At 45.9% G+C, this 17,125-nt stretch overlaps 1 protein-coding gene across 1 annotated transcript in view; it reads left to right on the top strand.

Annotated features, from left to right (window-relative positions):
- BACH2 (BTB and CNC homology 1, basic leucine zipper transcription factor 2) overlaps positions 1 to 17,125 on the top strand; it is a 150,752-nt gene that overhangs the window by 130,194 nt on the left and 3,433 nt on the right. Inside the window, 3 exon segments of the mRNA XM_009877116.1 lie at positions 2,037 to 3,155; positions 3,158 to 3,583; positions 13,225 to 13,431. Coding sequence (XP_009875418.1) covers positions 2,037 to 3,155; positions 3,158 to 3,583; positions 13,225 to 13,431 — 1,752 coding nt within the window.

Here is a 17,125-nt window from a genome sequence, read left to right as displayed (position 1 = left end):
AGGGAACTTACAGGCTTTTCATTAGGATGATTCAAATTATTCACTCAGGTTTATGCTAATCACAAATACGATCATCACAAATTCATGGCTTGATGTCTCACCGTCCTCTCAGGGGGCTTCTTGCTCAGTGGCGTTAATTCAGTTGGAAAGAGAGGGGAAAGCAGCTCAACCTTCAGGGTATCCCATACCTGCTGTATAGGATATCCTTCTGAGGAGCTGGGAAATGTGAGCTGGAATCTCCACAGCCTGGGGAAGGGTCCTGGTCTCCTACTTTATAGGTCCCTCTTCTGATCTTTATAGGCTATTTTGTGAAAAGAGGATAGCAGTGCTTCCTCTTCTTGTTTATTTTAAAAGAAGAAACTGAGCTGGGAACACCTACTAGGGACACCTACAGCCAGAAGGAGATGGTAGGCTGTGCATCCCAACCTCAGGCAGGTGTGCAGGTGTTTGGCTGCTCTGAATCTCACCTATTAAGCACTGGAACTTCCACAGAAGTCATCATCCTTGGAGATACTTGAAAGACGTGTAGACAAGGTGCTTAGGGATACGCTTTAGTGGTGAGCTTGGCAGTGTTGGGTTGATGGTTGGAGTCAGTGATCTTAAAGGTCTTTTCCAACCGAAATGATTCTGTGATTCTATTCTATAGATGCCTTTCCTTGGTACACAAAGCACAGAGAGCTCAGATTTTTGACTATCACTTGCAAGCAAGGCAAGAAGGTGTCTTGGTGAATTGAGGCTGAAGTGACATGCCAGGGTCATGTAGACAGTGGTTGGTGCAATGGGAGTTTGAGTTGTTGTCTCCCAAATCTCAGCTTAGTGGCCAGATCAGTGAATCTCCTTCTATGGAGAAACCTTTATTCTTGATGATGAGCCCTGGTTTTTAAGCAGCCTCTCGCTGCTTCATGAAGAATAGAGTTTTTCCAGTACTTTTGGGTTTTGGGGAAAAAATGCAACAGAAATTAGTGCCAGTTCATTTTTGGTCACAAAATAGATAATATCTATGGTTTACCATGTGGCTTAGCAAGCTATGAGATAGTTACGTATGAAGATTTCAATATATTAAAAAAAAAATCGGGGGGGAAAAGTGTGTATTTTTAAATATAGGATATGTGGATGTAAAATGTAGATGGTGTGATAAGAAAAAAGGATGTGTAGTGGTGCATAACTCAGTCCTGTTACAGCTGTTTGGGGATCACTCTCCTGGAAACAGTTTTTACTCTATCTGCAAAGAAAGTGGTGGAAAATTAAATACTGAGATGGGACTTGGAGTGATTTGTATCACTTGAAATATGAATATTGATTTTTTTTCCTGTTAGCTGTACTGTAGACTCAGTGAAATCAGAATCATAGAATCATAGAATGGCCTAGGCTGGAAGAGACCTTAGAGATCATCTAATCCCGCCTCCCTGTCGTGGGCAGGGACACCTCTCAACTAGATCAGGCAACACATGAGGACCGAATGGGGATCGAACCTGCGACCTTGGTGTTAACAGGAACAGTATGAGGAGAAGAGCTGTGCAATCAGTACTTACGTATTATTCATCAATGGCTTGCAAAAATTTTTGGAGAAAACCCAAGTAAAATGGTTTGCTCTTGAAAAAAGCAGAAAGATATTTTCTGTTGAATTTTGCTGTAATATTGAATGTTTCCTCCCCAAAACACTTCTAGGATTTAAGTGGTATCCTAAGCTTGAAACGGCTCTTTACCAGAGCTTCTGTCAGGGCAGAAGAATCAAAACTGAATTGGTACTTTCATGGTAGTGTGCCACATCACACTGAAAATAAGATCCATCCACAAATCAGCAGTGTCCACATTAGTCTGTTTTTTTCAGTCTTTTATTAGAGCAGAGGCTTAGTTGGGAAAGCTAGCACTTAACCTGTACACATTGCCTGTGTGATAGAAGAATAACTGGTACTGAGCAGTATTTATTTCTGGGTGCTAGATCTGCTGCATATTCTAAGTAGGCGATGAAGGACTCAGGATGATAGCAAGAGCTGATGGTAATGCTGGCGATTTCCCTCTCTGTTTTTTTGCAGGTCACTGTCAGGGGATTTGGTCCATTGTTACAGTTTGCCTACACTGCTAAGCTGTTACTCAGCAGAGAAAACATCCAGGAGGTCATCCACTGCGCGGAATTCCTGCGCATGCACAACCTGGAAGACTCCTGCTTCAGCTTCCTTCAGACGCAACTGCTGAACAATGAAGATGGCCTGTTTCTGTGCAAAAAAGATACCACCTGCCAGCGCATGCACGATGAGGAGAACTCAGATGGAGACGAGGAGGAGACAATGGAATCGGAGACGTCAAAAATATCTTGCCCGAGAGAGAGGATGCACCAAGAGCCCTTCAATTTTGAAACCACTGTTGCTGGAGCGGACAAAGGCGAAGGGATGCTGCCTGACTCTGACATGCTGAGAGATAGCAAGGACAATTTGGACAAAGATGCAGTAACACGGTACCCCAGATACAAGAAATACCAGCTTGCTTGTACCAAGAATGTCTACAACACATCACACATCAGTACCTCAGGTTTTGCAAGCACATTCAGCGAAGAGAGCTCTGGAAACAGCCTCAAATCAGGACTTGCTATGGGGCAGATAAAAAGTGAGCCTCAGAATGAAGAGAACGATGAAGAAAGCATCACACTTTGCCTGTCTGGAGATGAACCTGACATCAGGGATAAAGAAGGGGATGTTGAAATGGACAGGAAACAGCCAAGCCCCACTTGTGTTGACAGGCCAAAAAGTGGGTCCTCTCCTTCTTGCTTGCGGTCTTTCTTCAACAGAACAAAAAGCGTAGATTTGGTTGGCTTCCCCAGCACTTCCCAACAGCACTTTGGCAGGAGTCCAGCGTGCCCTTTTGAAAAAGGGACAACTCAGGGTGACCACAAAACTGATTATGTCCCTTTCACAGGGAACTATGGACAGTCCCATGCCATGCAGAAGGATGCTTCCAACTTCACAGTGGGATCACCGCTCAGGGGGCCCGGCTTTGAAACTCTTTGTAAGCAAGAAGGGGAACTGGACAGGAGGAGTGTTATATTCTCTTCGAACGCTTGTGACCAAGTAAACACTTCAGTGCATTCATATTCTGGTGTGAGCAGCTTGGACAAAGACCTCACTGAGACTGTGCCAAAGGGGGCGTGGGGGGGGGCGTTAGCCAGTCTCTCCCCAGCTCTCAGACCTATTCGCACAGCGGACTGACAGCTGATCACTTGCCGGGAAGGATGCGGCCGAACACCAGCTGTCCGGTGCCAATTAAAGTTTGCCCTCGCTCTCCTCCTTTGGAAACCAGAACCAGGACCTCCAGCTCGTGCTCTTCCTACTCGTATGCAGAGGACGGCAGTGGCGGCTCTCCCTGCAGTCTGCGGCTTTGCGAGCTCTCCTCTTCCCCTTGCTCCCAAGGCCCCCGATTCCTGGCACCTGAGCACCAGGAGCCCGGCGTGGTGGGTGATGGATTGTACAACCCGGTCCGAGCCCAGATTAAATGTGAGCCATCCTATGGAACAAACTCCAGCGATGAGTCTGGGTCATTCTCAGAAGCAGACAGTGAATCATGTCCTGTGCAAGACAGAGGGCATGAGGTAGGGATTCAAGATAAGTACCTATTTCACAGTCGTTGTGACCCAATTAATTGCTCCATGATTCCCTCGAATGACTTGGCATTTCCCCAGCACTTTCTTTGTTTACAGAGGCAAAGAGTAACTCCTGTTTATTCCCTTGTCAGCTGAGTGCGCGTGGTTGGCTTCCCATAAATAGGTCTGCATGACCTCTGAGGTGTTTGGCACTTACCACAATTTGGGTATAAGACAACAGCAGACTGCTGAATGATGAGAATCATAGAATCATAGAACCATAGAACGGCCTAGGTTGGAAGGGACCTTAGAGATCATCTAATCCAACCTCCCTGTCATGGGCAGGGACGCCTCTCAACTAGATCAGGCTACTCAAGGCTCCATCCAACTTGGTCTTGAACACCTCCAGGGAGGGGGCATCCACAACTTCTCTGGGCAATTTATTCCAGAGTCTTGCCACTCCCGTACTGAAGAATTTTTTCCTAAGATCCAATCCAATGAGAGCACGCTGATGTGCTTAGGAGTCTGCTAGCAGGGACCTGTCCTCCTCCCTCCCTCACCCATGTGCGCAGCACAAAGCACCCTTCCTTACCCTTAATTTGCAGAGGTGGGTCTGGCTCTGCTTGCTGTTGCTGCTGGTTTGAGCAGCCTCAGGCTGTGCCTTTGCTGACACTGAGGGTCGGGCAGCCAGCTCGAAGAGCCCCTGCTGCATATTGCTAACGGCCTGAGTAGAGGAGGCAGACAGAATGGGGGGAGAAAGAAGTGGGAAATTATTTGAATGGTTGCCTAACTGACCGCCCTTGACTGTGGGAGCGATATGCAAGTCATCTTCCCTCTGTGTGTGTGTGTGTCTCACACATGCAGGTAAGGGGTTTTGCCTCCGTTAAGTGACAACTGAGATGATGTTTCCTGCCCGTGACCTCACTTTGTTTGCTGGTGAGCTCTGGCAGCCATTGCATAAATGATTTCCAAGAGAAGCTTTGCTTTAAATTCCAGGACTGTTAGGAAAAGTCAGTGGGGTGGTCTGGGACTGAAGAGCAAGCTGTGAATTTCTGTGCAGCTCTGCCATGAGAGGTCCCACTCTAAAACTAGAGATGGACCAGCTGGAGATGCTCTGGTGATAACTGGCTAACTGAATAAACTGTCTGTGTGAAGTCACTAGTTTGAGGGAACACTTAAGTCATGGAGGTGTGTTGTGGAGCCCAGAAACTGAAAAAAACCCGCACTGAGTGTTTTCATAGAATTGCATTAGGAACCTGTATGACCTGGAGAACATCTGGGTGAAGTCACATACCTGGCTTCCCCAGGTATGCTGAAATGCTCCACTGAGAGTTTGTGCTTCGGCATGGAGAGCAGTGAGTTCAAGTTTGGGGGGTTTACATGCTGTGAACACCCAGTGCAGAACCCGGTGGGCTTAGTTGTGGGCTAGGGGAGAAAAGACTGAACTTTATTTTATCCCTCAGCCCTTATTCCTGATCCATTGCCGGTTCTGGAAGAAATCTTTCAGACAGATGTTCCTTTAGCTGGCTGCTTAATTCTAAGGAAGGGCTGAAAAGCCTGGGGGGCCTCTGGTGTCCTGATCCCTGTCAAGCTGTACTGCTGGTTTTGAGAGAATAGTTCTTGTTTGTCCCCATGTCTTGAGCTGGGGACAATGCAAAAGGGAGGGGAGTCTCCTTGGGAGGCTGCCTGGGATGCTTTGTGCAGGACCTCATTCGGGAAGCCCTACAGCAAAACCTCTCTGCTTGGCCACACCGAGGTTACTCGGTGCAGTCCTGCCTTTACGAGGGGTAGAAGGAAGCACAGAGTGGGACCAAGGGTAGCGTCAGATCTCCACCCACATGTGCTGCTTGCTCAGCAAGGGCTAATGCGCAGCGTGAGACGGGGAAGAGGGCAGGAGGTTAGCCTTTTGGGGGTTGATGATTAATTAGCTGTCATAATTGGCTAATTGTGTGGAGATGGTGCAGCAGAAAAGAGCCCGCAAGAGTCAGACGAGAAGGTTATAGGGATCTGATGGTGATTACTCGAAGAAAGTACGTGAATGTGCTCAGGAGGCTGTGGATGAGAGGAGGGACATCCATGAGAGGAGCCAAATGGGTGGGCTGTGGGACACTGTCTTGGTGTGCTGCTGGCAGCCAGATCTGTCTGGCTCTGGGGTAGAGCTAGGAAGGGTTTGCTCCACTCCTGGTTTTTCTGCTGGTTTCCTCCTGGGAAGATTTTCTGCACTGTGCTAAGCAAGTTTTCTCCCTGGGACTGCTGATAAGGCGCTTTTTTTTTTTTTTTCCCCAGTGCATTTTGATTAGGGCTCCTAGGCATTAAAAATGTGGTGGTGAAATTAATGCTTCATGAGGTTGCACTGCACTCTCCTGAGCAAGCAAAGGGTCAACAGAGCTCACTAGTGCGTCAGTACAGATTTTGTCTGAAAAATGAATATATAGAGGTTGTTACCTGTACAAGAAAGGGACATAGCAGCCTCATTAAACAATGCTTATTTTTACAGCGACTTGGGGTGTAGTCATCCTGCAAGATCTGTGGGAACCTCAGAGAAGGATATGTTAAACCAGGCAGTAGAAAATATCCAATAGCAGCAGGAAGTTCTTGTATAAGTTGCTCTACCTACTTTTAGCAGTTTGGCTGCCATTAAAACAGCAGGAGAGACTCAGAGCAGCCTGAAATGGACTGCTTTCTGTCCTTCACCTCCCTGCAAGCTGCATGGGAATCTTTCTCCATTCCCAAAATTGTCAGTTTGCCCTTGCTGTCCCGATGACTTCTCAGATGGGTCCCTTGCCCGCTGCCCTGGCAGACCACAAAAAGCCGCTGATAAGATAACTGGGAGTGACACGCAGGCTCTCACCCATCCGCGGAGCAGCCGCTCAGGCTCTTCTGCTGCCGGTGGGATTTCGTTTGGGTGGGACAGCCTGATGGACTCTGCTCCTTGGTTATCTCATGGTGCTGCTCAGCTCCCCTGGAATTTGGACATTGTTTGTCTTTATTTGGGTCCTGGCGTGCTGTCTGAGTTGGAATAATGTCACAAAACATTGTTTGCCAGTGTATTGATTGTGTGAGAAGTAGGTGAAAGGTTTCTCCTCTCTACTTTTTTTGGGCATTCTGCTTTCCTGCGGATGGATGCTGTTCAGGAGCACATGCTCGTGTTGTTCAGTGCCAAAAGTGAGGTGCCTTGTGGGTGAAGGTGACCGCACTCTGTGGCCAGCTTTCATGTCCCATAGGAGATGCAGACTGCAGTCACCAGTGTCAGGGGAGGTGGTGTTCCCCTACACTGCTGGTAAAACCTCTCTGGGATATCTTTGCCTTTCATTTTCCTTCCTGTTAAGGGAAGGGAGCCACCCAGAATCTCCTGAGATTTCCCTTTTTTAAGGCTTCATAACAGAAGGAGCAAGTGCAGTGTGGGGCATCCCCTTGTTACTGAGATGCAGGAGCAGGGCTGTTACTTGAGCTGCTGGGACTTTACTGAAACGTTTAACAGTTTGTGTTGCTCTTTTCACCCAGCTCCCTCAGGCCTTCACAGGTTCCTGAAAATCCGTTATTGGGATGTAATACTAGAGAGAAGACTTAAGCTCAATGCTTGCAGGCAGGTTCTGACAATCCTGCTTAAAATAGCAACAACAAAACAATAAGCCCTGAAATAATGAATCGTTGAGAAGGAAGTAGTCTGTCAATCTGTTAACCTACTTAGGAACAGAAACTTCAGCACTACCTACTTTTCTTGATATTCCTTTTCTTCAGTAAGTGTGTATGGGATTTTTTTTATTCTAGAAAACTTGTAAAAAATATTGTACTACTAAACCAGTTAAAAAGAAATCTCAGTTCAGTCCAATTTGATGAGTGAGTTTTTTTAGGAAAAGAATAAACAAGAGTAGGAGGAGGTAAGAGGTGGAGTTTTCCAAGAACAATTGCTATCTACAGAATTGCATTCAATATGTCTTTCATTTGTATTTCAAAAGAATTTCCCGCCTGGGTTAGTGACTCACTTTTCAAAGGAAATTTTCGTAATGGCAAAGCTAATGCAACTGGACCATGGAGGACATTGCAGGCAAATAACCTTCAGTGAGTGTCCAAACTCCTCCACGTTAAGCGACAGGCAGCCACCCTTTCTCTGTTCAACTGCTGATGCTTAGCAAAGCACTAGAAGTCAGACCCCAGGTGAAAGGGGGTAAACCGAAGTTGTTCTACCAGAAATCTACTGCAGCTGTGCTGAATTACCTTAACTGAGTCTTCTTTGCTGCTCAAAATTTCTGCTTAGCAAAGAGTATTACGTAGAAAGCAGGACAATCAAGAAAAATACATGTTAAGGTTTCTCGTTGCTCACCAGAACTTGGTGATCAGTCACTCCGGTTTTCCTGATCTTACTAGGTTAACAAACTTGAAAAAGAGGTTACTCTCCACATTCTTCTCTGGTGGATGTTCTCCTGACCAGGATCCTCAGCATCATTAGCAAAGCCCTGGGAATTGTGTTTGGCAACATCTGGTTAAATGAAGTCTTGTCAAACATGAGTTTTGCAAAATAAACTTCATGGAAGTTTTGTTTTCTTTCTTCTCTTCAGTAGGAGTGGTATCCATGCTGGTAGCAGATAATTGCTGGATTACAACAACAGTGAGTTTTCCATTACAAGCTTGAAATTTCAGGAAGGTGCTTTTAAACACCACATTATTTCATTGCAGCCTACAATTGTGTTATGCCCTGAGCTGAAGACCTTGCAGGAGCTCTTGAAGGACTCTCCAGGTCCTGATTTTTTTTCTGCAAAAGCAGATTTTTCAGAGAAATACTGTACTTTATCTCCCCTCATTTTACTGCCAGATCTGCCCTTCTCAAATGCACCTAAAGCTTCTGCTGGGGCTTCTGTGCCATTCCTGGTCTCAGAAAAGCCTGTTAATGGGCAAGACTATGTTATTGTTGTGCCTTTTGAAGGGCTGGAAGCTGGGAGTGGTGCAAGCTGTGAACAGGAAGAGATCAGCCCAACATTTTAAGTGCCAGTGGTGTGCGGTCTGAATACAAGTCCCAGTCATGGGTTGAAGGATGAGCAAGAACCTCATCTGCATCTCCTGATTGTTGGGTTAAAGCCCTCAGCCATGGGACTATCCCTGTTCCCCAGTTCTCTGAGGCAGATGGCAAATCCAAAGGTTACCAAGGCTCCCTCCACTAATTGCATAGCAGTGCCCTCTCTGGTGGCATTTGCTGACCCAAACACCTCATGTGGCCCACAGGAGGTGAGGCTGGAGTTGACCACTATGTGGCCTTCAGTTGTGTTGTGATATGACAGGCTGTCTGCAATGGGACCTGCTGATCAGGGCCATTTCAGACCGGGTTTGTTGAAATAATGGTAGATCTTCACCGCCTGGGCTCATCGTTCTTGTCCTGCAGTCCTATGGTGTGGCTGATACCTGAAAAGTAGAGGTGCTTTGAAGGTTTTACCTGTGCTGATAGACAGCAGGGTGAGGAGACGAGTCGGACTGCATCCTGCCTGACCTCTCTCTTGCACAAAGTGTGGCCCGTTGACTTTGTGCTTCTTAATTAGCCTCTGTCCAAGTAAAATCAGATAGGTCCCTACTTCGTAGGACCAAAAGTGGTGCCTGAAATAGCATATAGGCAGTTGAGCCCCTAGCACAGACAGACACACCTCCCCTCCCATCCTGGGATGAGTTTCTTCCTCACGTTTGTGGAAGACAGACCTGCAGGCTAAGGAAGATACTAGGAGAAACAGCGTTAATGTGTTGTGCTCTTCTGTGTGAAGGAAATTACCCCTTTCTACATCAAAGAAGCACTGATGTGATGCAGCCCCTGAACTAGATTGCTCAGGTGGGTCCTACAAGCTTTCCGAGGGCAGGGCAATTTTAAGTCTCAGAGGCTTTCAATAACTCTGACTTTCTATTTAAAGGCATTAAGGCAACAGTTTTATTTCTTACAACTCTGGAGCAACTGACGAAGATTTTAAACCATTTGTAAAAGTCAAGCTTTGAGTTCCACCCTCCCATGCCCAACACATAGTGACTACTTTTTCTTGTGGGTGATACATGAGTCCTTTTAGTTACTGTGAGGTTAAGCCAGACTTGGGAAGTTCATTGTATTTACTAGGCAGCTTAGGGAAGATGATGCTGAAATTTAAATAGAAAGAAAGAGTGCAGAAGCTGATGTTGCTCATGAGATAAGCAAACTCCCAACATCTGACCTTGATATTTTAAAGTGAATGAGTACGGGGCCTTGGCCCATTCCTTTATTCCAAAGAAAAAGAGAGGGAGAGAGCGGCAGTAACTGGTACAGTACGTGAGCAGCACGGCGATAACTGGTATATGGTCCAAGCTGACACTAACTAATGAAGCCTGAAGGAATTAATTGGTTATATATGGGCCTTTCATGTGCTGAATCAATGGCTGTCCCTGTCTGTTTAGATTGCTGCTGTTAGTTAGCCACTCAAAGCAATGCATTTTACACTGACATCATATGTTAATACAGGGGGAGAAAATGGCACAAAATCATAAGCTTTCTTTTTTGCCAGGGAGGGTTGTTTGTCCTCTCAGGGGTGCATCAGCCAGCATCAGAGGCTGCAGTGGTAGCACAAAGTGCTGGTTCTTTTGTTGTGTGGTGGAAGCAGAGCTTCTGCTGTTGGTGTAAAAATGTAAGAGTAACTGTGCTGGTAGGGGGGATTTTAAAGCTCTGGAAGGTGGAGTAACTCCTAGAAGAAGTAGGGAACCTGCTTACATTTCTAATTTGAAATAGTCCAAACCAAAGAGTACACAGTCATTTCCTGTATAAAATTCATAGTTATTAAAAAGAACAATTGATGAGAAAACATACTCGCTGGGGTTTTCTTAGAAAAGATTGTCCTGTTTCAGACACCTCAGGTAAGGTTTCTCTCACCTACCCTTGATACTGTTTTATGTCTCATCTCTCCTGCAGCCAGGAGGAGGGAGAAGCCGCGTGGGATGTGTTGCCACTCGAAGGCCTCCCTGTCCTCGACACCAACAACAGGCACCTGGACACTAGCTAATCCCAGCCCATCATTTTAGACGGCTCTAAGTGAGTCAGGTGAATCCCACCCATGGCAGAGTCGTGAGCTCTTGCAGATCGCCTTACAACTCTGTTGTGATAAATGCCAGCTGAGGGTCTTGCCCTGTGCCGGTGTAAAACACCATTAGCCTCTCGCTGCAGCAATACCCCAGCACAGTTATTCACTGTGTCCGTGCCAAAGGCTTGGTGGGTCTTTTTTTTTCAGTTGACAGCTAATTGCGGAGAGGGAGACAGGCAATAAAAATGCTGTGAATGGCGAAGGAAATGAGTCTGACTCACTTCCACTCTCCTTTCATGTTTTTAATCCTGCGCACTGCTGCCTATGACAGGAATGGGATTATGCTGGGTTTTACTGATAGCAGTCTCTGGACTGCTGTGTAGATGGTTTTATTTTCAATCTGTTGCCTTTTTTTTTTTTTCCGCATATCTGTTTCTATTTATTTTCCCGTTTCCCTTCAGCGACTTTTGTACCTGACAGATTTAAGTTACTTCCCTTTCAGTCCCATTCCAGCTGCAAGAACATCTCCTCTTTGCAAGCAGATACATTTTGAAAGGGAGAGGGAGGAAGAAATAAAGTTAACATCGCTTTCTGTTTTGGACTTAAGAAAATAGGAAAAACTGGGGACATTGAAAGGACTGGTTTTGCAGTGAAATTGTAATGTCTTTCAGAGGAAAGCGCAAGCTATTTTCGTTTTCAGACCTTGGCTGAAGCTTGAGAGAAAAGCAGGTGACACCAAGTTTATGTTGACCGTCCAAAGGCTGGGGAGAGGAAATCAAACAGATTTCATGTCATTAGTTAGCGGTCTGTAAACAAAGTAGTCCACATCACCATGCCTAAGGTCAGCCCTTGTGTGTACAAGCAGGAATCTGGGGGGACTGGGGCAGCGTTTGGTGTTTCTTGCTGGTTTAAATTGACCTGTCAAGTAGTGTATCACAAAGTGGTGCCTGGACACATGGGGCAGAGGGGCAATGTTCAGGACATGAAACTGTCTGAAAGGATGCAGGAGGTGTTTGCACTGAATTTCACATGTCCCAGGCTTGGAGATGCGCAGAGCAGTGATAAAAGAGCTCAAGAAAACGCAAGCTCGTAAAACGAGGCAGGGAGTTGGTTATCGATGGGCTGGGTGCCCCGTGAGGGTCTGTGACTGTCAGTGCCGGAGACCACCGCTGGGTGTTTACATGTGTCCGCTGCAAACTATTCTGCAACAAACCCAGTTTTCTGGTGAAATAACTTAATACTAACCTGAGCTGTTACTTTCTTTATCTCCATGTAATTGAAGTGCACCGTCTGAAGATGATAACCATGTTTTAAATATCAAAGAAACCTTTTCAACCCCAATCTTTTGCTCGATGGGAGCAACTTAAGTTGTATCTTCTTTGGTAGCCCGTATGCAGAATAGTCTCCTCGTTCGAGATGTTGTATTGTGCCAAGCGGGGACAGAAATGCAAACGTTTACTGCCATCTTTTGGCCACTGTGGGTATGACTCAAGGAAAGAAAGGGGAATCAGTTGTCATCTCTTTCAGCTTTGTCAACTGATTCTTGACCACCAAACACAGCAGTCCACCAAGGAGCATTTTTTTTTTTTTAATAGTCATGTTATCCATCTCAAGCTACAAGTGAAGCAAGGTTTGCAGGGAGACATGCTCACTTGGATTTGATTTGAGGAAGCTGACAGGTTTGGGGGAAGAAAGCTAGCGGAAATCTCTGAGCACATCCATCATTCTCCAGGTTTCGAGACATTGTGTGTTCATTGCTGCAAGCTGTCGGGAGCTTTGTCTTTCCCTTTGCTTTAATGCATAATTGGTAAAAGTTGGGAAGATGGTGGGAGTTCCTCAAGTCAGAACCTGGAGCTACTCTCACGTGGTCTACAGTCAAAATGGGATGGCAGTTTGTTGCCCAGAATAAAAAACTTTTACTGCATGTAACTGTGGTTTTAGACTGGGGTTTTTTTTTCAAGAAATGCAACTTGGGTGCTGTTCAATCTACAAAAATATGAGAATGTCAGCAAATATTGGTTTGTTACAAAATGCATGTATTTTAGCAGGGTTGGATGTGTTGCATCACACTCCTCTAACCCTTTCGTCTTATATGGTGTACTGCTTAGCTGAAATGCTGATTAGGCGACTTTTCCTAATTGCAATATGGTATTTTTCATCCACTTGAGATGTCAGGTTGCTTTTTTAACCTCACACCTAATCAAACTTGGAGCCCTGCAGGCCGTGCAGAGACAGGTTTCCTGCTGCGGTAATAGCCTGTTCCTTGAAACTAGTTTGAAATTAATAGCAGCAAGGTACTTTGCTGTTTCCAAAAGGCTGTGTCTCTTAGTGGACAGATACTTCTTTTAACGCAAGGGGATCTGTTATTAGAGCTTTCCAGAAAGATGTAATTTTTACCTGGGATTCGCCTATATTGCTGATTTCAGTACAATTATTATCTGATCCTTACCGTCTGGATTTCTGTAATATGCCACAGGGGAGTGTTAAAAACATGCTCAGTGTAAAACTTGGTGTGTTGTTTATTTAGGAGGCAGCAGCATAGATAATCGTCCTTCCACTCACTGTTGTTCGGCTTGCATTCAGCAAGCAAAATATGACTCTTTGCTCTTGTCTTGTATTTGTTTGTTTTAGGTGAAACTTCCTTTTCCTGTTGATCAAATCACAGATCTTCCACGGAATGATTTCCAGATGATGATAAAGATGCACAAGCTAACCTCAGAGCAGCTCGAGTTCATCCACGACGTCCGCCGGCGCAGCAAGAACCGAATTGCAGCTCAACGCTGCCGCAAGAGGAAACTGGACTGTATTCAGAACCTAGAATGTGAAATCCGCAAGTTGGTGAGTTGTGTGCTCTTGGCCGCGGCCTTGCTCGCCCTCGCGCTTCAGCTTGCGGGGCACTGGCAGCAATTCCTGTCCAGAGCTTTGTGGGTTTAGTTAGTTTGCATGTAAATAAGTGGAGCCATTAGTAGAAAATTTTAATATACAAAAATATGTTAGAATGTATGTGTATATAATATATATGGAAAACACAAAATTCCAGTGGAATGAGGCCTGGATATATCTCTTTGTTTTGATTCTTCAAGAGCAGATTGTTTAGTGAGTTAAGACGGAAGCCTGTATCACAGCTCCCTTTTTGCAGTTTAACTTATCCCCAGTACTTACAACTCATCCACAAAGGCAATTCCTCATCCGAGCCTCATTTCCATCCCCAACTACTGTACAAATTTGTTGGTCAGGGGTTCATGGAGTGCTCAGAAGAGATAAGTATGAAGAGACCTTCAGAGGTCACGTGGTCCAAACAGTGGTGTGGTAGGGCCAGCTTCATCTCTACATTTCTTTCTCTTTGGTGTGCTAGAAGGCAGCTCAGCATTTTCAGGACATTTCAGCTCACTGGGAATTTTCTTGAGCTCTTTTCATTCGCTGAGCAAATGGAAGAATTGGCAAGAAAAGTGAAAATCCAGGAACATGAATAACCAGACAAGTATAGGGCATCCCTATACTTGTCTAGATCAGTGAGATGGCAAGGGTATGTTCCTGCTTGTTCTGCTCTCTTCTTCCCCCTAAGGCTCTTGACCTGCTGTGGACTGAACGCCCTGCCACGATTCAAGGACCACCTAACACAAAAGGCCTGTTCACACTCCACAGTGCACTCGCTTTCATGTCCTGTGCACCATGTTCAGGTGGCAACTCATGGTTTGCCCCAGACCCTTCTTGACGTGTGTCTCTGGCAGGAGTGTGCTGCAGAAAGGAGAGCAAAGCATGTCACATCCGGGGATGGGTCTCCTGTGTGCAGCATACAGGAGTGGACACAGTAGTAGCGTCACACAGCATACATTTAGGAGTCTAGCATTAAACCCAGCCTTTGAATATCCAAAGGTTTGAGTGGTAAATTAATTTGTTCGCATAGATAAAAAAAGGAGCTGAAGTTGATTTCCTTACTCCTAGGCTCCATTAAAATTAAAGCCTTTAATTTAAATGTCCCTGTGCACATTTAAAATGTGCTCATGTGCAGGTTGAACTTGGCGGGTCTGGGGAGTGGGGTACTTCTTGTTCCTGTCATAACAGGCTGCGTGGTGAAAGTGGGCTTTAGTGTAGGCTTCGTTGTGCTTCATTCTCTGCGCAAGCTGGAGCAAACATAGCGTGAAAGAGGCAGGGATCTGCTGGAAGATGCTGCATTACCATCACCTCACAAGTGGCAGAAAGATGCGTGACTTTGGGTCATTCACTTACTGCCTGTGCCTGTCTGCTTCCTGTCTGTAATGGGGAGGTGACAGTGACCCCACAAGCTGCTTGAGAGGCTTCCATCAGTAAGGCTTGTGAAGCCTTCAGATGTCTTGCTGCTGAAGCCCTAGGGGGAAAAAAAAGAAAAAGAAATGAAAATCAAAACATTGTTCAGAGTATTGCTCCACTGATGTAAAACAAACAAAACATTGAAGATAAACAAAATAGTGAGCAACTGCTTCCTACACTGAGCACAATCCACAGTGTGTGCAAGGTGAGTCAGAGGTTCTGCAGGGTGAAAAAGGAGCTCCTTGTTCAGGTTGCCAGGAGAAGCTGGTCCCATCTTGGCTGCATATGCCTGTCCCTCTACATTGAGCTGGTGGCAGGGAGGAGTACAAGTCTCTCACTCTCCAGAGCAGAGCACCAAGGGTGGCACTCTAAGGGCTGGACTAGCAGCAAGACAGAGTTCAGCTTGATACCTATAGCCTTAGCCTGCAAATTAATTTGAGTTCATTTACTTTATTCAATCCTGTGACGTAACGGTTATTGTCCTAACATAATCAACTGTGTATAGGCATAATAAGTTCAAATTCTCTCTCCAGCATACACACACACCTTGGGGAAAATGAATGAAAGGCATATGAGACACTGTGGGCCTGGCCCCTGCTAAATTTCAGGAACTGAAAACCCTTTGAGGTGCAGGATTCTTCAAAAGAAATGTTGAAATTTCTATTTAGCAAGCTGAACTTGAGTAAGAAGCAATATGTAGTGACTGAGCCAGACAGGGAAGGCACCTCGGTAGAACTGTTCTTTGTGAACAGAGAAGGACTTGGTGGTGACGTGATGATTGGAGACCGTCTTCGGCACAGTAATCATGAAATGACAGCGTTCTTGCTTCTCAGGGAAGTATGAAGGAGGGGTGTCAGCAGAACTTTGTCCTGTTTAGGAGCCTGCCTCCTGAAAGGCAAAGGAGTGTAGGAAGGCTGCACATTCTTAGAGAGGGAAATCTTAAAAGCACAGGATCAGGCCATCCCCATGTGCTGAACAACTAGCAGGCAGGGAAGAATACTGGCCTGACTGGAAAAAGCTTTGGCTGGAACTCAGGAAAAAAAGAATAGTTTATGATCTTTGGAAGAAGGGGCAGGCAACTCAGGAGGACTACAGGGATGTTGTGATGTTTTGCGGGGAGAAAATTAGGAGAGCTGAAACCCAACTAGAATTTAATCTGGCTGCTGACATAGAAGACAATAAAAATGTTTCTATAAATTCATTAGCCACAAAACGAGGGCTAAGGAGAGTATCTGTCCTTTATTAGATGTGGGGGGGAAACATAGTGACCAAGAATGAGGAAAAGACTGAGGTACTTAATACCTTCTTTGCCTCGGTAAGACCAGTTGTTCTTAGGATACCCAGCCCTCTGAGCTGGAAGACAAGGGCAGGAAGCAGAGTGAAGCCTCCATAATCCAAGGGGAAAAATGATTAGTGACCTGCTGCTCCATTTAGAGACACACAAATCTATGGCAATGGATGAGATCCACCCAAGGTACTGAGGGAGCTGGCAGAAGTGCTCACGAAGCTACTTTCCATCATTTGCCAGCAGTCCTGGCTAACCAGGAAGGTCCCAGTGGACTGGAAGTTAGAAAATTTGATGCCCATCTATAAGAAGGACCAGAATGAGGATCTGGGAAACTACAGGCCTCTCAGTCTGACCTCAACGCCAGGGAAGGTTATGGAGCAGATCATTCTGAGTGCCATCACACAACACAGAGGACTACCAGGTAATCAGGCTCAGTCAGCATGGGTTTGTGAGAGGCAGGTCCTGCTTGACTAACCTGATCACTTTGTGTGACAAGGTGACCTGCTTAGTGAATGAGGAAAGGCTGTGGATGTTGTCTGCCTGGACATTAGAAAAGCCCTTGACTCCTTTTCCCACAGCATTCTTCTGGAGAAACTGGCTTCTCGTGGCTTAAACAGATGTACTCTTCACTGACTGGATGGCCAAGCCCAAAGAGTGGTGGTGAATTGAGTTAAATCCAGCTGGTGGCTGGCGACAAGTGGTGTTCCCCAGGACTCAGTGCTGGGGCCAATTCTGTTTAGTGTCTTTATCAGCGAACTGGATAAGGTGATCAAGTGCACCCTCCATAAGTTTGCAGACAGCGTGAAGCTGAGTGGGAGTGTTGATCTGCTTGAGGATAGGAGGGCTCTGCAGAGGGATCTGGACAGGCTGGATTGATGGGCCAAGGCCAATTGTATGCAGTTCGTCAACGCCAAGTGCTGGGTCCTGCACTTTGGCCACAACCACCCCAGGCAG

Source organism: Apaloderma vittatum, unplaced genomic scaffold (genome assembly GCF_000703405.1).
Source record: "Apaloderma vittatum isolate BGI_N311 unplaced genomic scaffold, ASM70340v1 scaffold3659, whole genome shotgun sequence".
Lineage (NCBI taxonomy): Eukaryota > Metazoa > Chordata > Aves > Trogoniformes > Trogonidae > Apaloderma > Apaloderma vittatum.
The sequence above is the reverse complement of the archived record's forward strand: the minus strand, read 5'-3'. Positions and strand labels throughout refer to the sequence as shown.